This window comes from Mauremys mutica, chromosome 2, assembly GCF_020497125.1.
Source record: "Mauremys mutica isolate MM-2020 ecotype Southern chromosome 2, ASM2049712v1, whole genome shotgun sequence".
In the NCBI taxonomy this organism is placed as follows: Eukaryota; Metazoa; Chordata; order Testudines; family Geoemydidae; genus Mauremys; species Mauremys mutica.
In genome coordinates, this window is record NC_059073.1 from 256111640 (window position 1) to 256131354 (window position 19715).

The following is a 19715-nucleotide window of genomic DNA, read 5'->3' on the forward strand; positions in this document are numbered from 1 at the left end:
TCCAAGTGTTTCTGGGTCTTGTGTGCTTCTGAAGACCCACAATGCTTTTGTGTTGAACTGGATCCACATTTCTGATAAAATATTCCACTTTGCTTGTCCAGTCTGTACATATAACTGAGGCAGTTTTACTGTTGGATAAGCAGACAAAGAAAAGATAACCCAAAGCTCGGCACTGGCTCAGTTTTGATTTTATTTATTTTATTTTTTTTAACATCCTTCACGAAAGAGATATCCCTACAGGAAAAATTGAGTCAGCACTTCGCTGCTGAATAAACACTCCCATGTTCTACTTATTTCAAGGAAATATTTTGCTAACTTATTTTCCATCTCTGCTTGTTGTTCACATTGTGACCCCCTCATTCTTATTGTTCGTTAGTTGCCCCATGGTTTAGCAGTAAATTTGTGTTCTATATCCGTTTTTTTAAAACAGAATAGAAATGAGTATTACATCACACTTTGCCAACAAGCTTGTGTGATTGCCTAATATTTATTTTGACAGGGATGGAAAAGACATGGCTTTCATTGTTACATGATTTCAAGTACATTTGCATCATTTTATGAAGCAAATCAAACGTGTGGAAGGAACCAGGCTTACCTAACTACTGTTGAAAACAGGTATGGAAAAGGCTGCTGTTCTGGTGGCTTACAGGACCTTAGAAGGCTCAAAATCCTAAAATAGTCTAGATCATCAAAATAAAATTCCCAATGTTTAGCAAAGTCAGAGACAGGCTTGAGGCAGAAAATTAGAATGGGATATCGAACCTCTTAAAATGGGTGGGTGGGTGCCCAAATCCAAGGGTGTGGGTCAGCCCACTGTAGAGACGGGTGGGTGACTACCATGAAATTTGAATTCACCATTATATAGGGTCTTCAGAGCAAATTAGTCCCTCACTTACACCTGTGGAAGCCTATTCCTGTCACTGAGGTTGCACAGGTGTGAGTGACTGGAAGTTATTAAACAATTCTGTTGCTGATGCACACACACGCACACAAATAGAATGACATTTGCTCTGTCTGAGTCGTGTTGGCTTTGCAGAGCTTACAGGAGTAAAAAGCTGAAAAAAACCTATTTTTGTTGCCAAATGAATAGCTAGGGGGGCTCTGAATCGCACACAGGAAGCAGCTCTTCTGAGTGAGAAGGGCTATTTTTACTTAGTTACTTTTTCTGGAGTAAAGCTGCACTTTAAAAAAAAAAAAAAAAAAAAAAGTCATTGGAGCATTTTCCGGCTATGCCAAAAGGACTGGAGATGTCTGATATGCTTTTAATCAGGACACAACTTTATTATTAGATGTTTGAGGCTACCTGGCAGATAACTGTATAGTGCAGGTAACCCCATGTTCATTCAGGATTTACCCAGGGGGCTCCCCCTTTTTTCTATCTAGATCTCCCAGCCAATTCATTGCCAGGACCTTACCATCCACCCCCTGCCTTGTAGGAGGGTTAAGGTGGGCTACAAGAAATGGGGGTTGGCTCCCTGCCATACCAGTCATAGGAGCCCCAGCCACCCTTCCCCTCCCCTCCCCCATTCCATTCCTTTAATGAACAGCTCATTTTTAAGCCCTTTTCCAAGCCATTTATCTGGTCACTGTATACTTTTTTGCCACAAGGAGGTGCCAGCAATTAGCTTGGCTGCCTTCCCCCCAAACCCAGTTGGATTCTCAAACATCTCCTAACGCCCCCATTTGTATCAGACAGAACAAATCTGCAGCAAAGTCTGGCAGGGGAACCCCACCTTCCCTGAATAATTCTGGTGTCCCAGCTTGTGAAATTGCCAAGCTTCTTATGACCCCAAGGACCTTTGGCCACCAACCTGTTCACATCCTCCTTGCCTTGTTCACCCAGGTAGTGTTCCACGACTCTCTGCCAGCCATGTGTTAATGTATCAACCCCAGAAATGGTGATAAAGTAATCAATATTCTCCTAGAGCATATTTGAGGACCACCAATTCAATCCATTCCTGCCCTGAGGGAAAAACCTGCAAGGTCTGTACAGGCCTTTGTGTGAATGGCCCTGCCACGCTGCCCTCAATTCGTTCCTGTGAAATCATATTCTTTACAATGTAGCCCATCCATGCCCATTACATCAAAAACATTTTTTTTGTTTGTTTGATATCAAATTACTCCTAGTCCCCATAAAGAGGATCCTAAAACATGAGCAAACTAACCAAACATTCTATCTGAAATTTCTATCTGAAAGTCCTTCACAGTTCAACCAAATACAGTGTATTTTACATGAGGAGATGATGCACCATATCCAATATTACATGTTGGAGGAACGCAGAAGGGGTAGGCTATGGGGAGTCAGAACTTACTTATATTTGGTCAATGAGCCCTTTAGAATTTCTCATATTTGTTTCTGTAGTGTCTTAGTAGATCTGTATGCAAACTCTACGTGGCATAGATTGTATTTTCCTATATGTGTGTGTACGTGTGCATAGCACATTTCTGGTACAACTGTAATACAAATAATTAACGCAAATTCATCTGGTCTTGGAACTAATAATAATAACAAATATGCAAACGTTTTTTTAAATGTTTTGATTTTGCAAGACTCCCATCTCTATTGTAATTCCAATAAGCCTTCTATGTATTGCTGACTTTTACATATAGCTGACTTTTATTTCTACATCTTCCCAGCCCCATAAGCACACATTATTTATATGATGTTCTTAGTTAACAGATTTGATTTTCATGATTGTTAGTTGAAGTAGTGAATTTTAATTTCCATCAATACCACCCTAGACTGCATACTTTTGTTTACTTCTTCTGTAGTATGGCAGACCCTTAACCTGGAGTAGATACTTGTGATTATTTTAATACCAAACTGCTGTCTTGCATATAGCACCAAATATTTAAAATATAGAACTACTGTAAATTCTCTCTTCCACCAAGATAACACTAGGTGCCTTTCTTCCCCTTAACTTGTTCACACTACTTCAGTCCTTCTGCATATAATTTTGTTTACTCTACAGAAGGAAAGGGGTGAAATTACAAATTCAAAATATGCCAAATATGTCCTCTGTGAATGATTCCACTTTATTCTGTTGTGTTGTACAAATAAATATGCCTAAACCACTCATTTAATAACTCTTATAATATAAATGATAATGACATACTATGTACAAATATTGGTTTAACACCAATTTAACTATTGTCTTCTTTTTGTGCAGATACGAACAAGCTTTTCTAACTAGTCTGACAGGGCTAAGGCCTGAAAAATATTTTTGGATCGGTCTTTCAAATATACAAGAAAAGGGGACTTTCAAGTGGACCAATGGTGAAGCAGTCTTATTCACGCACTGGAATTCAGAAATGCCAGGTATATACAGGACCACAATATTGGTTGGGGAGTACAGGGGCCACACTGCAATACTCAGTGTTTAGACAGATTTTTTTTTTGTAATTCCCTTACCAATTCATTCTATATCCTCTGCTGGATTGTACAGCAGTTAGCAGTTTGCAGATGCTTCCTTGGTGAAGGGTAGCATTATCAGGAATTTTGGTTTGCTACTTTGGTGTGAATGGTGTAAGTGATCTGCATGCCTGCATTATGTTACCCTGATGGTTAGTGTTGAAATGGGATTGTATACAAGCTTGGAAAAAGCTCAAAGCTGAAATCAGGGTTCTGATTTGCCATTGTAATGGGAAAGACTGAGTTAGTGTTGGGGCTGGGCTGACATGGAGTACATAGTGTGTGATGGCTTAGAGTGAATGCTAGATAGGAAATAGGGGGTGAGGTATCTTGTGATGTACTTGACCCCATCATAATCAGTATGTTACTGGAGGGAATATCGCTAAACAGTTATATAGTTAGTTTGGGGTAACCTAGCACTGAATGAGTCAGGCCAAAAAAATAGAATTAAAAAGTAGCCTTGTAAATAGTAGCTAAGACATCTTAATTGTTCATCCTAAAAACCTGTTTTTTAATATGAAAATATCATGCCATCCTGCTAACAGGCTCTCCCTAGGACAGCTTGTTCTGTTAAACACCAGATTTATTTAGATCACTTTGTTATCTGAGGATATTTCAATTCCATCTGCGTGGTTGTAATTCACCCCTTTGCAGAAGGCCAACCCAATGGCTTGTGCAGCCCTTAAGTTCTAAAAATAGGGTTTAAGTAGGACTTAGGTGCTGCTGACCATTCGCTATGCCCATAGTGAACAAAATTCTGCATTACTTTTCATAAGATCCTGTGGTTAGCCTTTATGTTCAAATTCTTTTAAAGCATGTTGAAAAATGCCCACTGGCTTTGGTAAATCATATAAGGCATGGTCAAAAGAATGGTGGGCTACATAGATACAGATACTGCAGTCATCAAAAGGGACCAAAACCGGGGTCTGTTAAAACTGAGAACATAGCACCAAAAACACAGGCCTCTACCACTTGAGTTCAGAGGAAAACTCTAGTTGTCAGAGACTAGACGGTTGTGAAGCTGCTAGGGCCAGCCACTAAAAGGTAACAGGATGATATGTACTGACTAAGAATACTAGACATATATGTACCTCAAATTCACTGAATGACCTTTGTGAGTTGAAAAATTATCCATTTGAATGTGTGCAGAAATATAATTTGTTTATATCAGGACAGAATTCAAAGTTCATGACGTTCTAGATGATGAACAGTTTGGTTTTCATTTCTTTTTATATGTATAAAGGAAGAAAGTCAGGCTGTGTTGCCATGAGGACTGGAATTGCTGGTGGATTATGGGATGTTGTGAAATGTGAGGAAAAGGCAAAATTTCTCTGTAAACAGTGGGCTGAGGGAGTGACACCTCCGCCTATTCCAACAACAACTCCTGTCCCCACATGCCCAGAAGGTTGGAATTCAAACAATCGTATTAGTTTCTGCTTCAAAGTAAGTACAGCAAATAATTCTGAATTAATATAGACTCTGTACATGTTTGAAACACAGAAGTGCAAAGAAGAACTTAAACAAGAATGACTTCCATGCAGACTAGACATGTCTACATTTTCTCTCCATCCTGAAAGGATCTCTGAGTGTTTTGTAAACAGGATTTACAAGCTATAGGTAGGGGTCACCTCACCCATCACTGAAATGCAGACACTAGCAACTATTTAATAATACACAACAATAGGCGAGAGAGGCTCGCAACTGCTCCCATCTCTTCTCACCTCTGGTGTTCAAACCTGACTTTTCTTCTCCCACATCTCTAACTCCTATTAAATTTTAAACTGTTTTCTCCTCATTGTTTGTATTATAGTAGAGGTTGGTCTCACCAGTGCCCTCTGCTAGCTGTGGCTCAAATGTCTCATGTAAAGCGAAACAGATTCTGTGTACAAGGCATTCTGTAATCTGTATAACGCATTTTAAATTTTATACTGTCTGCTTTTTGATTTGTTAGATTGTATGACATCATACCATAGGGGAAATAGCTCATGAGTTTTGATTCTATGATTTATACAGCGCATCTCTGATTGTAAAATATACTCTCATTAGCTTTTTTCAAGAGATCAAAAGAAAACCTGGTTGGACTCTCAAGGTTATTGTAGAGCTATAGGAGGAGATCTGGCCACCATTAATGGTAAAGAAGAACAATATGTTGTTTGGCGTTCCATAGCGTGAGTATCTATCTATATTATGGTTATTTTTTCACTTTATCAATTAAATGAGAAAAATAAATGCCTTTTGATCCTTCCTGCAATAGTTGGTTTCAGCTAAATATTCATACTTTGGTACAATATTTGTCATCCAATTTAAAATATTTTAGAATTGTAATATTTACAATCAGTTAGGGATTCCAAAAGTTGAAAGAATTAATTAATTGTTGTACTTTTGTCTGCATATTATTTTGGAATTTGTAAAATTGCCACAGAGGTAATTTGATACAACATATGAAAATTTATGAAGAGAGAGGAAAATATTCACATAAAACTGGTCAAGGTTTTTATTGTTCCCTAGCTCTAACTAACCAGGTAGTTGAAATGATTTCAGACAGCTTTGCTTCTATGCAGGGAATGTGAATGCAGTTACATGGTCTCTAGTAAAGGAACTCATAACATAGGGTAATACATTATCAATGTGATCAAATGTATTTTTTAAGAAAAGCAGTGTGCACATCACAAAACAGGTTTTTCTAGCAATAGCTTCTGAAAACAATCCCCATGTATTCCAAAACACCAAAATCAAGTATTATTGGCCAAATTTTCAACGAGCCCTTAAATTATGCTTGTAAATTTTGCATGTGCAGGTTGGAGCTCTGAACCTGATTCAAAGGCCATTGAAATCAGAGCCTTATTATTGATGTCAGCAGGCTTTAGAACACTTTGTGGATGCAGATAGGATAGTTACTCAGTCTTCTACTTTACTGCACGTGGAAGTTGTGTGTGCAACTTCCAGAAGCAATTTTAGAGACCATTTTAACTTTCCATTATTAGGACACTATTTTACCATCATTACTTTCATTAATGATCATTATGCATAATTCCCAATCCTGCTGGAAATGTATAACAAGTGGGATTCCTCAGGGGTCTGTTTTGGGACTGGCTCTGTTCAATATCTTCATCAACGACTTAGATATTGGCATAGAAAGTACGCTTATTAAGTTTGCAGATGATACTAAACTGGGAGTGATTGCAACTGCTTTGGAGGATAGGGTCATAATTCAAAATGATCTGGACAAATTGGAGAAATGGTCTGAGGTAAATAGGATGAAGTTTAATAAAGACAAATGCAAAGTGCTCCACTTAGAAAGGAACAATCAGTTTCACACATACAGACTGGGAAGAGTCTGTCTAGAAAGGAGTACGGCAGAAAGGGATCTAGGGGTTATAGTGGACCACAAGCTAAATATGAGTCAACAGTGTGATGCTGTGGCAAAAAAAGCAAACGTGATTCTGGGATGCATTAACAGGTGTGTTGTGAGCAAGACCTGAGAAGTCATTCTTCCGCTCTACTCCGCGCTGGTTAGGCCTCAACTGGAGTATTGTGTCCAGTTCTGGGCACCGCATTTCAAGAAAGATGTGGAGAAATTGGAGAGGGTCCAGAGAAGAGCAACAAGGATGATTAAAGGCCTAGAGAACATGACCTATGAAGGAAGGCTGAAAGAATTGGGTTTGTTTAGTTTGGAAAAGAGAAGACTGAGAGGGGACATGATAGCAGTTTTCAGGTATCTAAAAGGGTGTCATCAAGAGGAGGGAGAAAACTTGTTCATCTTAGCCTCTAAAGATAGAACAAGAAGCAATGGGCTTAAACTGCAGCAAGGGAGATTTAGGTTGGACATTAGAAAAAAGTTCCTAACTGTCAGGGTGGTTAAACACTGGAATAAATTGCCTAGGGAGGTTGTGGAATCTCCATCTCTGTTGATATTTAAGAGTAGGTTAGATAAATGTCTATCAGGGATGGTCTAGACAGTATTTGGTCCTGCCATGAGGGCAGGGGACTGGACTCTATGACTCTCGAGGTCCCTTCCAGTCCTAGAGTCTATGAATCTATGAATAATATATCCAGCAATAAACAATTTTGAGGTTTTCAATAATTTTACATGCAAAAAACCCTGCGTTTTTACCTGATTAAAATAAAAAGTTCCCCTTTTCTGCTTCTGGTCTGTTGTTGGCCTTATTGGGCAGGACAGTTTTGTATGCAATTTGCTTCATTTGAAATTAATAAATAGCAATAAAACCCCAACAATATTTTTACATTATAAATACTGATATACAAACTGCATATCTTCTGGTATATGAGAATACAAGTATATTATATATGTGTACTCCTGTGCTTAAGGAGAGAGATGTTGTTTTCGGTGCCTCACCCCATCCCCAACTTCATTAAAAAAAAAACCCAACAGAGTGTGGGCAGCTGTGAGCTAGTGGGCCGAGTCCATGACTGGAATATGTGGATTTTATGGTAGTCTTGATCGGATTCATTGTGTGACTGTCAAAACTCCTGAATGGATGGGTTGGCTCCATCCATTCAGGACCTTTGACCAGCAGACGGGTGCTCCAGTCAATAAGGTTAAAGTACTTTATTGATTCGGCCCCTCCCCAACTTGGGGCGGGGAGGGGGAGGGAAGAGAGGCCAGAACAACAGAAAAACAACCAGTCAAAACACCCCAACGGGGAAGTTGACAACATTAACAGTTTGACTAGGTAAATCTCAGACAATGAGGCCAATTTTTAAAAGGTATTTAGCTGCCTAAAGGTGCAGGTGCACACCTAATAAGATTTTCAACAGCAGCTAACCAGGTTAGATGCCTAACTTTTATTGAAAGTCTAACTCATTTAGACACTTTTGAAAATCCCACTAGGCACCTATGTGCATCATTAAATGCCTAAATACCTTTGTTAATTTGCCCAAATACCTACTAGCCAGCCCCGCCCCCCTTTGTTCTTAACTCTTTGTTCTCCTCTTTATACCATTTGTACAATTTCTTGCTGCAGCGTATTCACAGTAAAATCACACCTGAAGTTAAACCAGGGAAACTTTATCATGTAGATAAGTCCTCACGCTCATTGTTTCAATCAGAATTTTCCACTGGGCCAGTATATGGTAACTCAGCATTTGGGACCTCTCCTATATAGAAATGTGACTCGGTATTTCAGTGCCATTTCATTGCCATCTGCCAGTCCACAGATGATCCTAGCAGTTGTAAATAGTTAATTTTAAATTATCGGGTGACAGATTCTCAATATTCAGGTATGTTTCCAACAGATTTTAGAAGTATTTTTACAGAAAGTTTATGAAACTTCTTGGTGTGATTTAGATTTTTGAAACTTATTTCATATAAAAATGTTTCTCTTGTTTTTCTTTAATCTGTCTGTATATCTTGTGTTTTAGGGAAAATGGATACTATAATCAGAAATTCTGGATAGGTTTATATTATTTGAATCCTGATGATGGATTTGCATGGAGTGATGGGTCTCCAGTGAGTGATTTAGTTTTTCCACAATTGTTATTTTTCTTTCTGATTCTGTAATCCTCATGCTTTTTTAAAAAAAATAATTTTATTCCTAATCATATTCCTGAAACCCTGTTAAGCTGCCATGTGCAAGGCTGATAAATAGCTATCCTGTAGCCAGATTTTGTGTACAACACACTATTTTTTATTGTAAAATATGTTTAAAATAAAAAGTGAAGAGTAAAAGTGACTAATATGAGCATAAGGGTTGTTTATGTACACAAAGGTATAGTCACAAAAGAGAAATTGCTCTGACTTGCCTACAGAAAGGAGATTTTTTTTTAATGTCTATTTTTTGCCTGTCCATTTGTGGTGATAAAGGCTTGGTGAAATTGGGGTGTAGTTGTAAAATATAATAATGGTAGTTTAAAATACTGTCTGTAACACCTAAAGCCATGGATTGCTGCCCCTTTGCCCTTATGTTTTGTAAAAATTAAAATGAATAAAACGTAACAGAAAATAGCTTAGGTCTTGTCAATTTACCCTTTTCCAGAGCTAATTTAGAACCTGATCCTGCAGAGCTCCGCACTCGATAGGTCATACTATTTGTATGCCAGTGTAACTCTGTTGAAGCCAAGGTGTAAAACTGAAACAACTGTAGTGAATTTGGCATTGTGTGTGTATTTTCCATCCAGTAGAACTGGTTTAAAAAAAAAAAAAGAGAGAAATTCAACAGAACATTTTTCATTTTGAAAATGTGAGTTTGTTGACATTTAAATATTTTATGGGTTATATTTTGATTTCAATGCAATTTTAGCTGGAAAAAATGTTGAAAAGAATCTGAAGAAGCGCTCTGAGCAAGCTCTAAAGCTTCTCTCTCTCACCAGCAGAAGTTGGGTCAATGAAAGATATAACCTTACCCACCTTGTCTTTTTAAAAAGAATCGTTTAGACTTTTGTTTCAATAAGGTAAAATGTTTTGTTTCGAGTTTGTTTCATTTCATTTTGTTTTGACTTGTATTAAATATTCATGTTATATTTTATTTAATGTATTATCATATTTCAACATCATAAAACCAAAACATTTTACCTTATCAAAACAAAATATGTTGATGTTCTCAAAATGTTTTGATGTTTCTGAAAAAAAAAATGGGGGGGGGAGAGGAAATGTCCATTCTGCAAGAAATTTAGACATTTTAACTTTTCATCCCAATTCAGAATCTGAACACATTTTTAAATGTTCAGAATTTCCCACAGAATAGAAATTCCATTTGTCTGACCAGCTTTATTTTCCAGCTTGACACTGGAAATCCAACTTGGGTCTTTGTGGATTTCCTGCTGCAGAACAGTTACTATCTCTTTCTATGAAGAAAATAGTAATACAATTATATTTCCACTTTAGATGATATATACAAACTGGGCCTATGGAGAACCCAATAATTATCAAGGAATGGAACTTTGTGTAGAACTCAGTGGAGATTCCAGTATGTTATGGAATGACAGGCACTGTGACTATGTATATGACTGGATTTGTGAAATAAAGAAAGGTATAATGACTTCTACCTTTAAATAAGAACAATAAACAAAACAGAAGAAATGAATTTTTTGTCTAATTTAAAAAAAATAGGTTTGATTTCAGAATGTCACATGCAAGAAGTGAAATAAGAAGAGTGTGAGGGTATTAAGTCATCTGTCTTCATTAAATTTAGAGATATAGACTATCTAAGGGGTTTCCTGGTATTATGTCCATGATCTGCCTTATTCTGTTACATGCCCTAAGGAAGGCACTGTAATTCTTGAATTTCATTCATTTTATTCTGACAGGCACAGATAGCTTTAAGATTGAATTTCAAACTGAATTCATATTTTCCCTTTTCATTTGTTCATGCTTTTCTCCAACAAATTCCTTTTGGATTAATATTTTCTGAGGTTTGTTTTAAGTTTATTGGAAAGTTTTTTTCTCAGATCAATTTAATCTTTTTTTTTTTTTTGAGTTTTTAAAATGTGAAAAATTGGTTCTCCTTTGCATGTTCTAATTAGACTTTTTTTGGCCAGATAACTGAAGCTAGATATTGTAAATTGTGCTTATTTTGCACATCTCTATTTTGAGATCCGAGATTCTTCAAGCCAGACTGAAGAAAATCAATTCCATAGTTTTAAAGCCACTGTGCATAAGCAGTAGGATTTTTCTGCATTTGCAGTAGAATTTTTCTATTTCAGCTACTGAGCCAATTTCCTTCAAACATGGTTTGATTTTTAGGTCTCAGAAATCTTCAAAACAAATGAAGTTTGAAGAAAACCAGGTCAGTAGCTTTAAAGTTATGGTAACAGGTAAACATACTCAGAATTAGGATGACCTTAACAAATGTGTCCTGAATGTGTTGAACTCAAATTTTGGATGGCTGGCATGAGGACACCTTTATTAAGGAATTCTGTTTTCTTGTGGCATCAAGCCCCAAAAGCTCCAAATCAAGGAAACTTCAAGTTCTAGAAGCAGCATACATAGCAAATTTTAAGTATTTCAGTTACTACTCCAGCAATTGCCTCATCAGTCTTTTTTTTTTTTTAGGGAGAGCATAGAGTGAAGGTCACATTTCAGATGAATGAGAGCAAAAAGTTAGACCAGAAAGATCCGTTTATGATGGGTAAAGAAATTTCTGGGAAATTCATTAGGAAATTTCACTAAAAGGTTAACACTTTTGAGATTCTATTTACTCAGCAAGGAAAATGACTAAAAAGAGATGACATAGACAGAGAGACATCAAGTGTAGTGGAAAGTCATTTTCTCTAGTGCCAGCTACCAGGAAAATCCATGAAATGACTAACAAGGCTCAGAGAGTACCTGTGGCCTGCCTTTTATGCTACTGAGAAATTATCAGGAAAGTGTTAAACTCCACTGCAATATATTGTGATAGTTCTTTTTTTTCAGCTGGTACTATGCATGAACTGAAAAAATTCACAAAAAAAATCAAATTTGTTTTCATTTTACAGGATTTGAAATGGACCCGTTGTAAAGCATATTGTCACAACATTTTTCAAATTAAAGTTTTATCAAAAACCTTATCTAAATGGTTAACATCTTTCATTTTCTGAAAACCCAGTTTCAGTAAATGAAAAATGTCATCATGGTTTTTTTATTAAAAAAATGTATTAAAAAGAGTTATCAGTTTTTTTAACAAAAATTGTCTGAGAGAAAAGGCCATTTTTCAATGAAAAAAATTTATCTGAAAAATATTAAATCTAGTAACACCTGTTAATGGATTGTGCCTAGTCTGCCTCTTATCTTCCACTGCACATACTAGTTTGTATACAAAATCAATACAAAAAAGAGGCATAGAAGCTTTTGCAGAGCAGGACAAGCATCTGCTGTGCCCCGTGCATCTGAAAACAGTTCTAATTCAATTCTGACACACATTTAAAGGTAACTTGCAGTGTATTGTGTATATGTAAAGAATGACTGGAATCTAGAGCTTTGGGGCAGAGATGTTTTCTTTGAACTTTACCATATAAACTTGAGTACGGGTGGGAGCGGGGGAGGTTGTGCTACATGGCTATGAGATGTATTACATGTGGTTTTATTTTATTTTACAGGAGCAAAAGTAAATCCTGAACCAACGGAGCCTCCTAGTCCCAGTGAGTTTTTTTTTTGTAATGTATTTTAATAATTATAATGAGAAGGGCAATAAATATAGCCTCATTATTTGCCTTACAGAATATAAACTCACAGATGATGGATGGATTATACAAGAAGACAAGCAGTATTATTTCAGCACAGAAAGTGTTCCCATGGAAAAAGCCCGGGAGTTTTGCAAGAAGAATTTTGGAGATCTTGTTGTCATTGAGGGTGACAGTGAAAGAAAGATGCTATGGAGATATGTGAGCAAACCAGGTCTTGCTTCAGCAATTAGTAATCTAGTACAGTGAACATGGTCACAGAATATTTCACTTTAGAGCCTGATTCACTACTATGTTATTCCAGTTTTATGCCCATGAAACAATGTAGTTACATTGTCATAAAACTGCAATAATGCAGTGGCGAATTAGGCCTTTAGTTGGCAAAGTAGTTAAGACAGGGACTGTGTTAGCAATTGCCAGTTGATCTTAAACTTTATTTTGAATCAATTTATGGCTATAAATCAGATTTTTAACAAGAACCAAATTGCTTTGCAAAATAACAATTGCCAGAGTTAGCCACTTCTTGCTTCACTTGTCAGTCTCAAAAGAGCTGAATAAAGTGGAAGTTTTCACCGATAAGATGGGCAGGATCTGGCCTGAAATTACTGCGCTGCTAGGTTGCTTGACAACTTCAAAATATCCTGCAGAGCTGGAGGCCTTAAATGTAATACTCCAGATAAAATCAACGGCTCACGGTCTTGTTGATTTCAGCGTGTGTGTGTGTGTGTGTGTGAGAGAGAGAATAAAAGTGGAATTGCCAGAGAGAGGAGAATAAAATGGAATTGCCAATCATCAGGTCTGTCCCTTATCTCTCAGCATTGTATGACTGGCAAAATCTTGAGAGGGAAGTGAGAATTTGGGGCATAAATTGAGACCCAGGGAAGAGCTTGTTTACCCTGATTGATTAGGAAACTTGGGGTAAATTCTCCTGTAGCCTATGAGTTGGTCTCCATTTTATAAAATCAGACGTGCATATAAGGCAGACTTTCATTAAATAACAATTTTGCTCAACTGACTAAAGAGCAATAGTGAAAGGATCTATCTCGGATTTAATCCAAATCATAGGCGAGAGAATGTCCGTCACTATAAATTTCTCTAGGTGTTAAATCCAACAACTTTGAAGAGAAACTGAAATAAGTACTCATGTGATGGCCACCGTCTTGGCCAATATATTGGGGATTGAACTGGGTACCTCCAGAGCAAAAAGCATGAGCTGCTACAACTTAAGCTAAAGAGTCAAAACTCTATTGCTGTGGGATGAAAAAACGTATATCCTCTGTGAATCAGTGCAGAGGGGGACCTGTAACTCACTCTCCAGGCAGTTACACTAAAATATTTTTGATATATAAAGAGGAAGTGTTAAAGATTTATGTTTTTGTTTTAGATCTTGAAAAATGGCAAAGATGATGCATATTTCATTGGTTTAGAACTGAGTTTGGATAAACAGGTTAGGTAAGTAAACAAGCAACATCAACGCTAGTCAGATGAACTGTAGTGAAACTGGTCTTGTATTGGACAAAGCTGTGATTACAGAGAACTTTAGGGTGAAATTGTGGCCCCGTCAAAGTCACTGAGACTGTTTTGCCATTGACTTCAGTGAGACAACGATGTCACCCTTAGTGTTTCCATTACTGAGGGTTGTAAAAATTTATTCTGGACTAAATATTGGCATAAAGATCTCAGTTCACAAGCATATTTAGTTCAACATTTTTAGAAAAATCCCACATTTCTTATTTATTATAGCATTTCTATATGATCAATCACTATAATAGCTACTTTACATTTTCTATAGTGGGGAGGGGATTGAGTTGAATTGTGCACTCAGTTACGCCATTGGTCTGAATCTTACAAAGTAAAACCACACTGAGGAATTTAAAAGAATGTTTATCTATTGATAAAGGACCAAATTCTGCCGTCATAGAAGACCAACTTCCATTGAAGTCAATAGTATTTTTCCATTGACTCCAGAGGGAGTTGGCTCAGGCTCTTAAACGCTTACAAATCCATTAATTCCTTAAGAGTATTAGAACATTAACCTTTAAACAACAACAACAATGAGGAGTCCTAATGGCACCGTAGATTTGTTAGTCTCTTAGGTGCCACAAGGACTCCTCATTGTTTTTGCTGATACAAACTAACACAGTACCACTCTGAAACCCTTTTTTTTAAAGTTCAGTAGTTCTGGTGGATTTTGAAAAGTACTTTGCCATTTGTTTTAAGATTAGTAGTGCATCTCAAAAGATTTTAATTGGAGTTTTGAAGTTCTACCAGGTATAAATCTTTTTTTTTATTTAATTTGACTACCGATAGAACTGGATCAATCCAATTTCAGTTTAGACACATCTCCAGTTAACTCAAAAGAAAAAAATGATTTTAAAAAAATAGCGTTTACTCAGAAGGAATAGAAAAAGTGATGCTAAAGATAAAGCCTGGATTGGGGGAAATGGGAGTGTCTGGATTCTGCTGTGCCATGCTAATCCCTAGCTTCCATAGTGGCCCTTTGGCTACATTCAGAATTGTCCTGGGTCCCAGGATTGAGAGGTACAAAGGTGTATTAATAGTCGCAAATTGGGGCAAACTCAGCTGTAACACAAGGTCTGTGCTTTTGTAGAAACAGTAGGTTTGTTTCTCACTCATTACTTTTCAACAAAGTTCATAGTTATATATAAGTACTTACTACCATATCTTCCTTCCTTGCAGGGGTCACCATGTATAATATTCCTTTCTGGCCAGCAGTTACCACACTGTGGTGCCTGAAATATTGCAGTCTTTTCCTGAATTTAAAATAGGAAATAATTAACATATCTCAGGTTTCCTATGATGGTAACTGTTGACTTTTTCATAGAAATCACTATATGCATCTTATCACATCTTCAGTCTTGTTTTTTCTGTATTATTCATTATATAATTTGAAATCAATCAGTTGTTTACAGAAAAATAAAAATCAAAAGAAAATAGACATGGAGCTAGAATATGAACCATATTCGCCAACACACTTGGACTGTCTTTTGCTGCTCCAGCAATGTAGCTAAGCCATGTTTATGGCTGCTTTGCATCACCAGACCTGTGCCAAAGCAGCTGGAATGTATTGGTAAATATAGCCAGCTATTTAAAAAGAAAGTTAGTATATCTATAGATACAGAATAAACACAGGGATAATCAAAGTAAAAATATATGAAACATATTTTCTCTTCTCAGTTAAGTCTTAAGCAATCTCATAACTTTTAATGTTAATGGAAGTTGGACAAGTAAAGCACTCTAAACTAAATGGTTGATAGACTTCAACATTTTGCAAAATGATTTTTGTAACATGGAAACAAATACATTTATGCATAAATAGCTTCTGTTTTGTCTGATTTTTAAGCTGGATGGATGGAACCCCTGTGAATTTCTTAGCATGGGCAGCACATGAACCCAACTTTGCAAACAACGATGAAAACTGTGTAGTCATGTATAAAAACTTAGGTGAGCAATTTGACATTTCTGGATTTAATTTTTGTTTTTTTGTGTAAGTCTTTAATTTTTCCTTCTGTGGTTTATTTCTTTTTCTTTTTAGAGGTATTACAAAAAAAATTAACTCTCTTTATATGTTTGTATTGTATCTAGCACAATGGGACCTAACAGCAGCCACTGGGCATGGTTGCTATATAAATATATAATGATGATAATAATAATTTATTATTATTAACTGAGCTAATGTGCTACTAAGGAATTAATGTGGATGGCATAAATAACAAATTCTTCAAACCTTTCCATTGCCTTTCATCTTAGGAACATAAGACAGTCCATGCTGGGTCAGACCAGTGGTCTGTCTTCTGACAGTGACCTGTGCAAGTGCTTCAGAAGGAATGAACAGAAAAGGGCAATTATCAAATGATCTATCCCATGTCATGCAGTCCCAGCTTCTGGCAATCAGCGGTTTAGGGACACCTGGAGCATGAGACTGCATCTCTCATCATCTTGGCTAAAAGCCATTGATGGACCTGTCCTCCATGAATGTACTTTTTGAACCCAGTTATATAGTTTTGGCTTTTATAACATCCTTTGGCTGATTGTGCATTGTGTTTTTTTAAACCTGCTGCCTGTTAATCTCAGTGGTTGACCCCTGGTTCTTGTGTTATGTAAAGGGGTAAATAATGCTTCCATATTCACTGTCTCCACACCATTCATGATTTTATAGACCTCTATCATATCCCTCCTTCATCATCTCGTTTCTAAGATGAACAGTCCCGGTCTTTTTAATCTCTCCTCATATAGAAACTGTTTCATACCCCTAATCGTTTTTGTAGCTCTTCTCTGTACCTTTTATAATTCTAATATATCTTTTTGAGATTTGGTGACCAGAATTGCACACATGGGCATATTCCTGGACTTATATGGTGGCATTATGATATTTTCTGTTTTATCGTCTGTCTAGCTATCCATCCCTTTCCTAATGCTTCCTAACATTGTTAGCTTTTTTGACTGCCACTGCACATTGAGTAGATGTTTTCAGAGAACTATCCAAGATCTCTTTCTTGAGTAGTAACAACTAATTTAGACCCTACCATCTTGTATGTATAGTTGGGATTATTTTTTCCAGTGTGCATTATTTTTCACTTATCAACGTAGAATTTCATTTGTCATTTTGTTACCCGGTTTTGTGAGATTCCTTTGTAACTTTTCACAGTCTGCTTTGGACTTAATTATTGTGAATAATTTTGTGTTACCTACAGACTTTGCTATATCACTGCTCACCCCTTTTTCCAGATCATTTATGAATATATTGAACAGCATGAATCCCATTGCAGATCATTGGGGGAGTCCACTATTTACCTGTTCCCATTGTGAAAACTGACCATTTATTCCTACCTTTTGTTTCCTATCTTTTTGCCAGTTACTAATCCATGAGAGAACCTTCCCTCTTATTGAAAGACCGCTTGCTTTGCTTAGGAGTCTTAGGTGTGGGACTTGTCAAAGGCTTTCTGAAAGTCCAGTTATGCTATATGAAGTGGATCATCCTGGTCCACATGCTTACTGATACCTTCAGAGAATTCTAATATATTGGTGAGGCATGATTTCCCTTTACAAAAGCCATGTTCGCTCTTTTCCAACATATCTTGTTTATCTGTGTGTCTGATAGTTCTTTACCACAGTTTCAACCAATGTGCCTGGTACTCATTCAAGAGTTCCGATAGGTATATAACCATCTGATCCTGATGACTTAATAAATAAAATAATAATTGGAGATATACCTATTTATCTCCTAGAACTGGAAGGGACCTTGAAAGGTCATTGAGTCCAGCCTCCTGCCTTTACTAGCAGAATCAAGTACTGATTTTTGCCCCTAGATCCCTAAGTGGCCCCCTCAAGGATTGAACTCACAACCCTGGGTTTAGCAGGCCAATGCTCAAGCCACTGAGCTATCCCTCTCCACCCCCATTTACCAATGCGTTCCAATACTTCCTCAATTGACACCTCAAGAATTCACTGTAATGGCCTTAACTTAAGTGCTCCTTTAGCACCTCAGTCATCTATTGTTCCCACTATTGGCAGGCTTCCTGCTTCTCATAAATTTTTTTAAAAAATTGCTGTTAGTTATTGTGTCTTTTGCTAGTTGCTCTTCAGATTTTTTTTGACCTGCCTAATTATACATTTACACTTGACTTGACAGAGTTTATGCTCCTTTCTATTTTCCTTTATAGGATCTGACTTCCAATTTTTAAAGGAGCCTTTTTGCCTCTAACTGCCTCTCTTACTCTGCTGTTTAGCCTGTGGTGGCATTTTTTTTGTTCTCTTGCTGTTTTATTTTTTTGTTTTATTTGGGATGTACATTTAATTAGCCGCTCTATTATAGTGTTTTTAAATAGTTTACATGCAACTTGCAGGCATTTCATCCTTGACTGTTTCTATTAATTTCCATTTAGCAAGTGTCCTCATTTTTGTATAGTTTGCCTTTTTCAAGTTAAATGCATCTATGGTGGGTTTCTTTGGTATTTTCTCCCCTACAAGGAAGTTAAATTTAATTACATTATGGTCACTATTACCGAGAGGTCCAGCTATATTCACCTCTTAGACAAGACCCTGTGCTCCACTTAGGACTAAATCAAGAATTGCCTTTCCTCTTGTGGGTTCCAGGACTAGTTGCTCCAAGAAGCAGTCATTAAAGGTGTGTAGCAATTTTACCTTTGCATCCCTTCCTGAGGTGACATAAACCCAGGCAATATGGGGATAGTTGAAATCCCCCTTTATTATTGAGTTTTCTGGGTTTTTATAGCCTCTTTAATCCTCCTGAGCATTTCACAATCACTATCATCATCACCATATTGGTCAGCAGTATATTCCTACTGCTATACAGTTACCATTTAAGCATGGAATTTCCATCAATAGAGATTCTATAGTACAGTTTGATTCATTTAAGATTTCACTATATTTGACCTTATGCGTTCTTTCACATATACTGCCACTCTCCCCCACAGTGACCTTCTCCATCATTGCTATATATTTTGTACCCTGCTATTACTATGTCCTCTTAATTATCCTCATTCCACCAAGTTTCTGTGATGCATATTATATCAATGTCCTCATTTAATATCAGGCACTCAAGTTCACTCATCTTATTGTTTAGACTTCTAACATTTGTATACAAGCACTTATAATATTTGTCAGTATTTAGTTGTCTAACTTCATCTGATGTAATTGAATGGGACTCTTTTTCATCTGACTGTTTCTTTTCAGTTCCTAAGTATTTTATCAACTTCAGTCCTAGCCTCTTTATTGAGATATCGTGTATTCCCTTTAATAAATCCTCCCAATGTCTGTGTCTATTCAAACTATGTGCTCCTCTGTACCTGTTGGCTTTCCCCCAGTCCATACTATAAAAAAAGACAAACTTTGCATGCCAACATCTGGTTCCATTTTGGCTTAGGTGGAGCTTATCCTTCATAGGCTCCTCCTTTCCCAAAAGCTTCCTTAGTCTTGTATAATCACTTACACATGGGCAAAATGGGTGTTAAATGCCACCAGATCACATTAGTGGCAGTGTGCACTAATTTGGCACAGGTGTAAAATACTACACAAACTTTGAGGCACTGATTCTTACTGTTAATATCCTTCAAATAACAGCACTGTAATTAATGTAACTATATTGAAATTATTTTTCATGCAACAGACATGGGGTGGGATATATGCCATGTAGCTGTAGCCA

General features: G+C 36.9%; 1 protein-coding gene across 1 annotated transcript in view; it reads left to right on the forward strand.

Moving 5' to 3' along the window:
• The window catches only part of LOC123364409 (macrophage mannose receptor 1-like), an 89194-nt gene that overhangs the window by 33329 nt on the left and 36150 nt on the right, over positions 1–19715 (forward strand). Inside the window, exons 10-19 of the mRNA XM_045006532.1 lie at positions 500–615; positions 3171–3319; positions 4656–4855; positions 5459–5580; positions 8795–8882; positions 10257–10401; positions 12446–12487; positions 12567–12730; positions 13914–13981; positions 15894–15994. Of these exons, the coding sequence (XP_044862467.1) occupies positions 500–615; positions 3171–3319; positions 4656–4855; positions 5459–5580; positions 8795–8882; positions 10257–10401; positions 12446–12487; positions 12567–12730; positions 13914–13981; positions 15894–15994 (1195 nt within the window). The remainder of the gene's footprint in view (positions 1–499; positions 616–3170; positions 3320–4655; positions 4856–5458; positions 5581–8794; positions 8883–10256; positions 10402–12445; positions 12488–12566; positions 12731–13913; positions 13982–15893; positions 15995–19715) is intronic.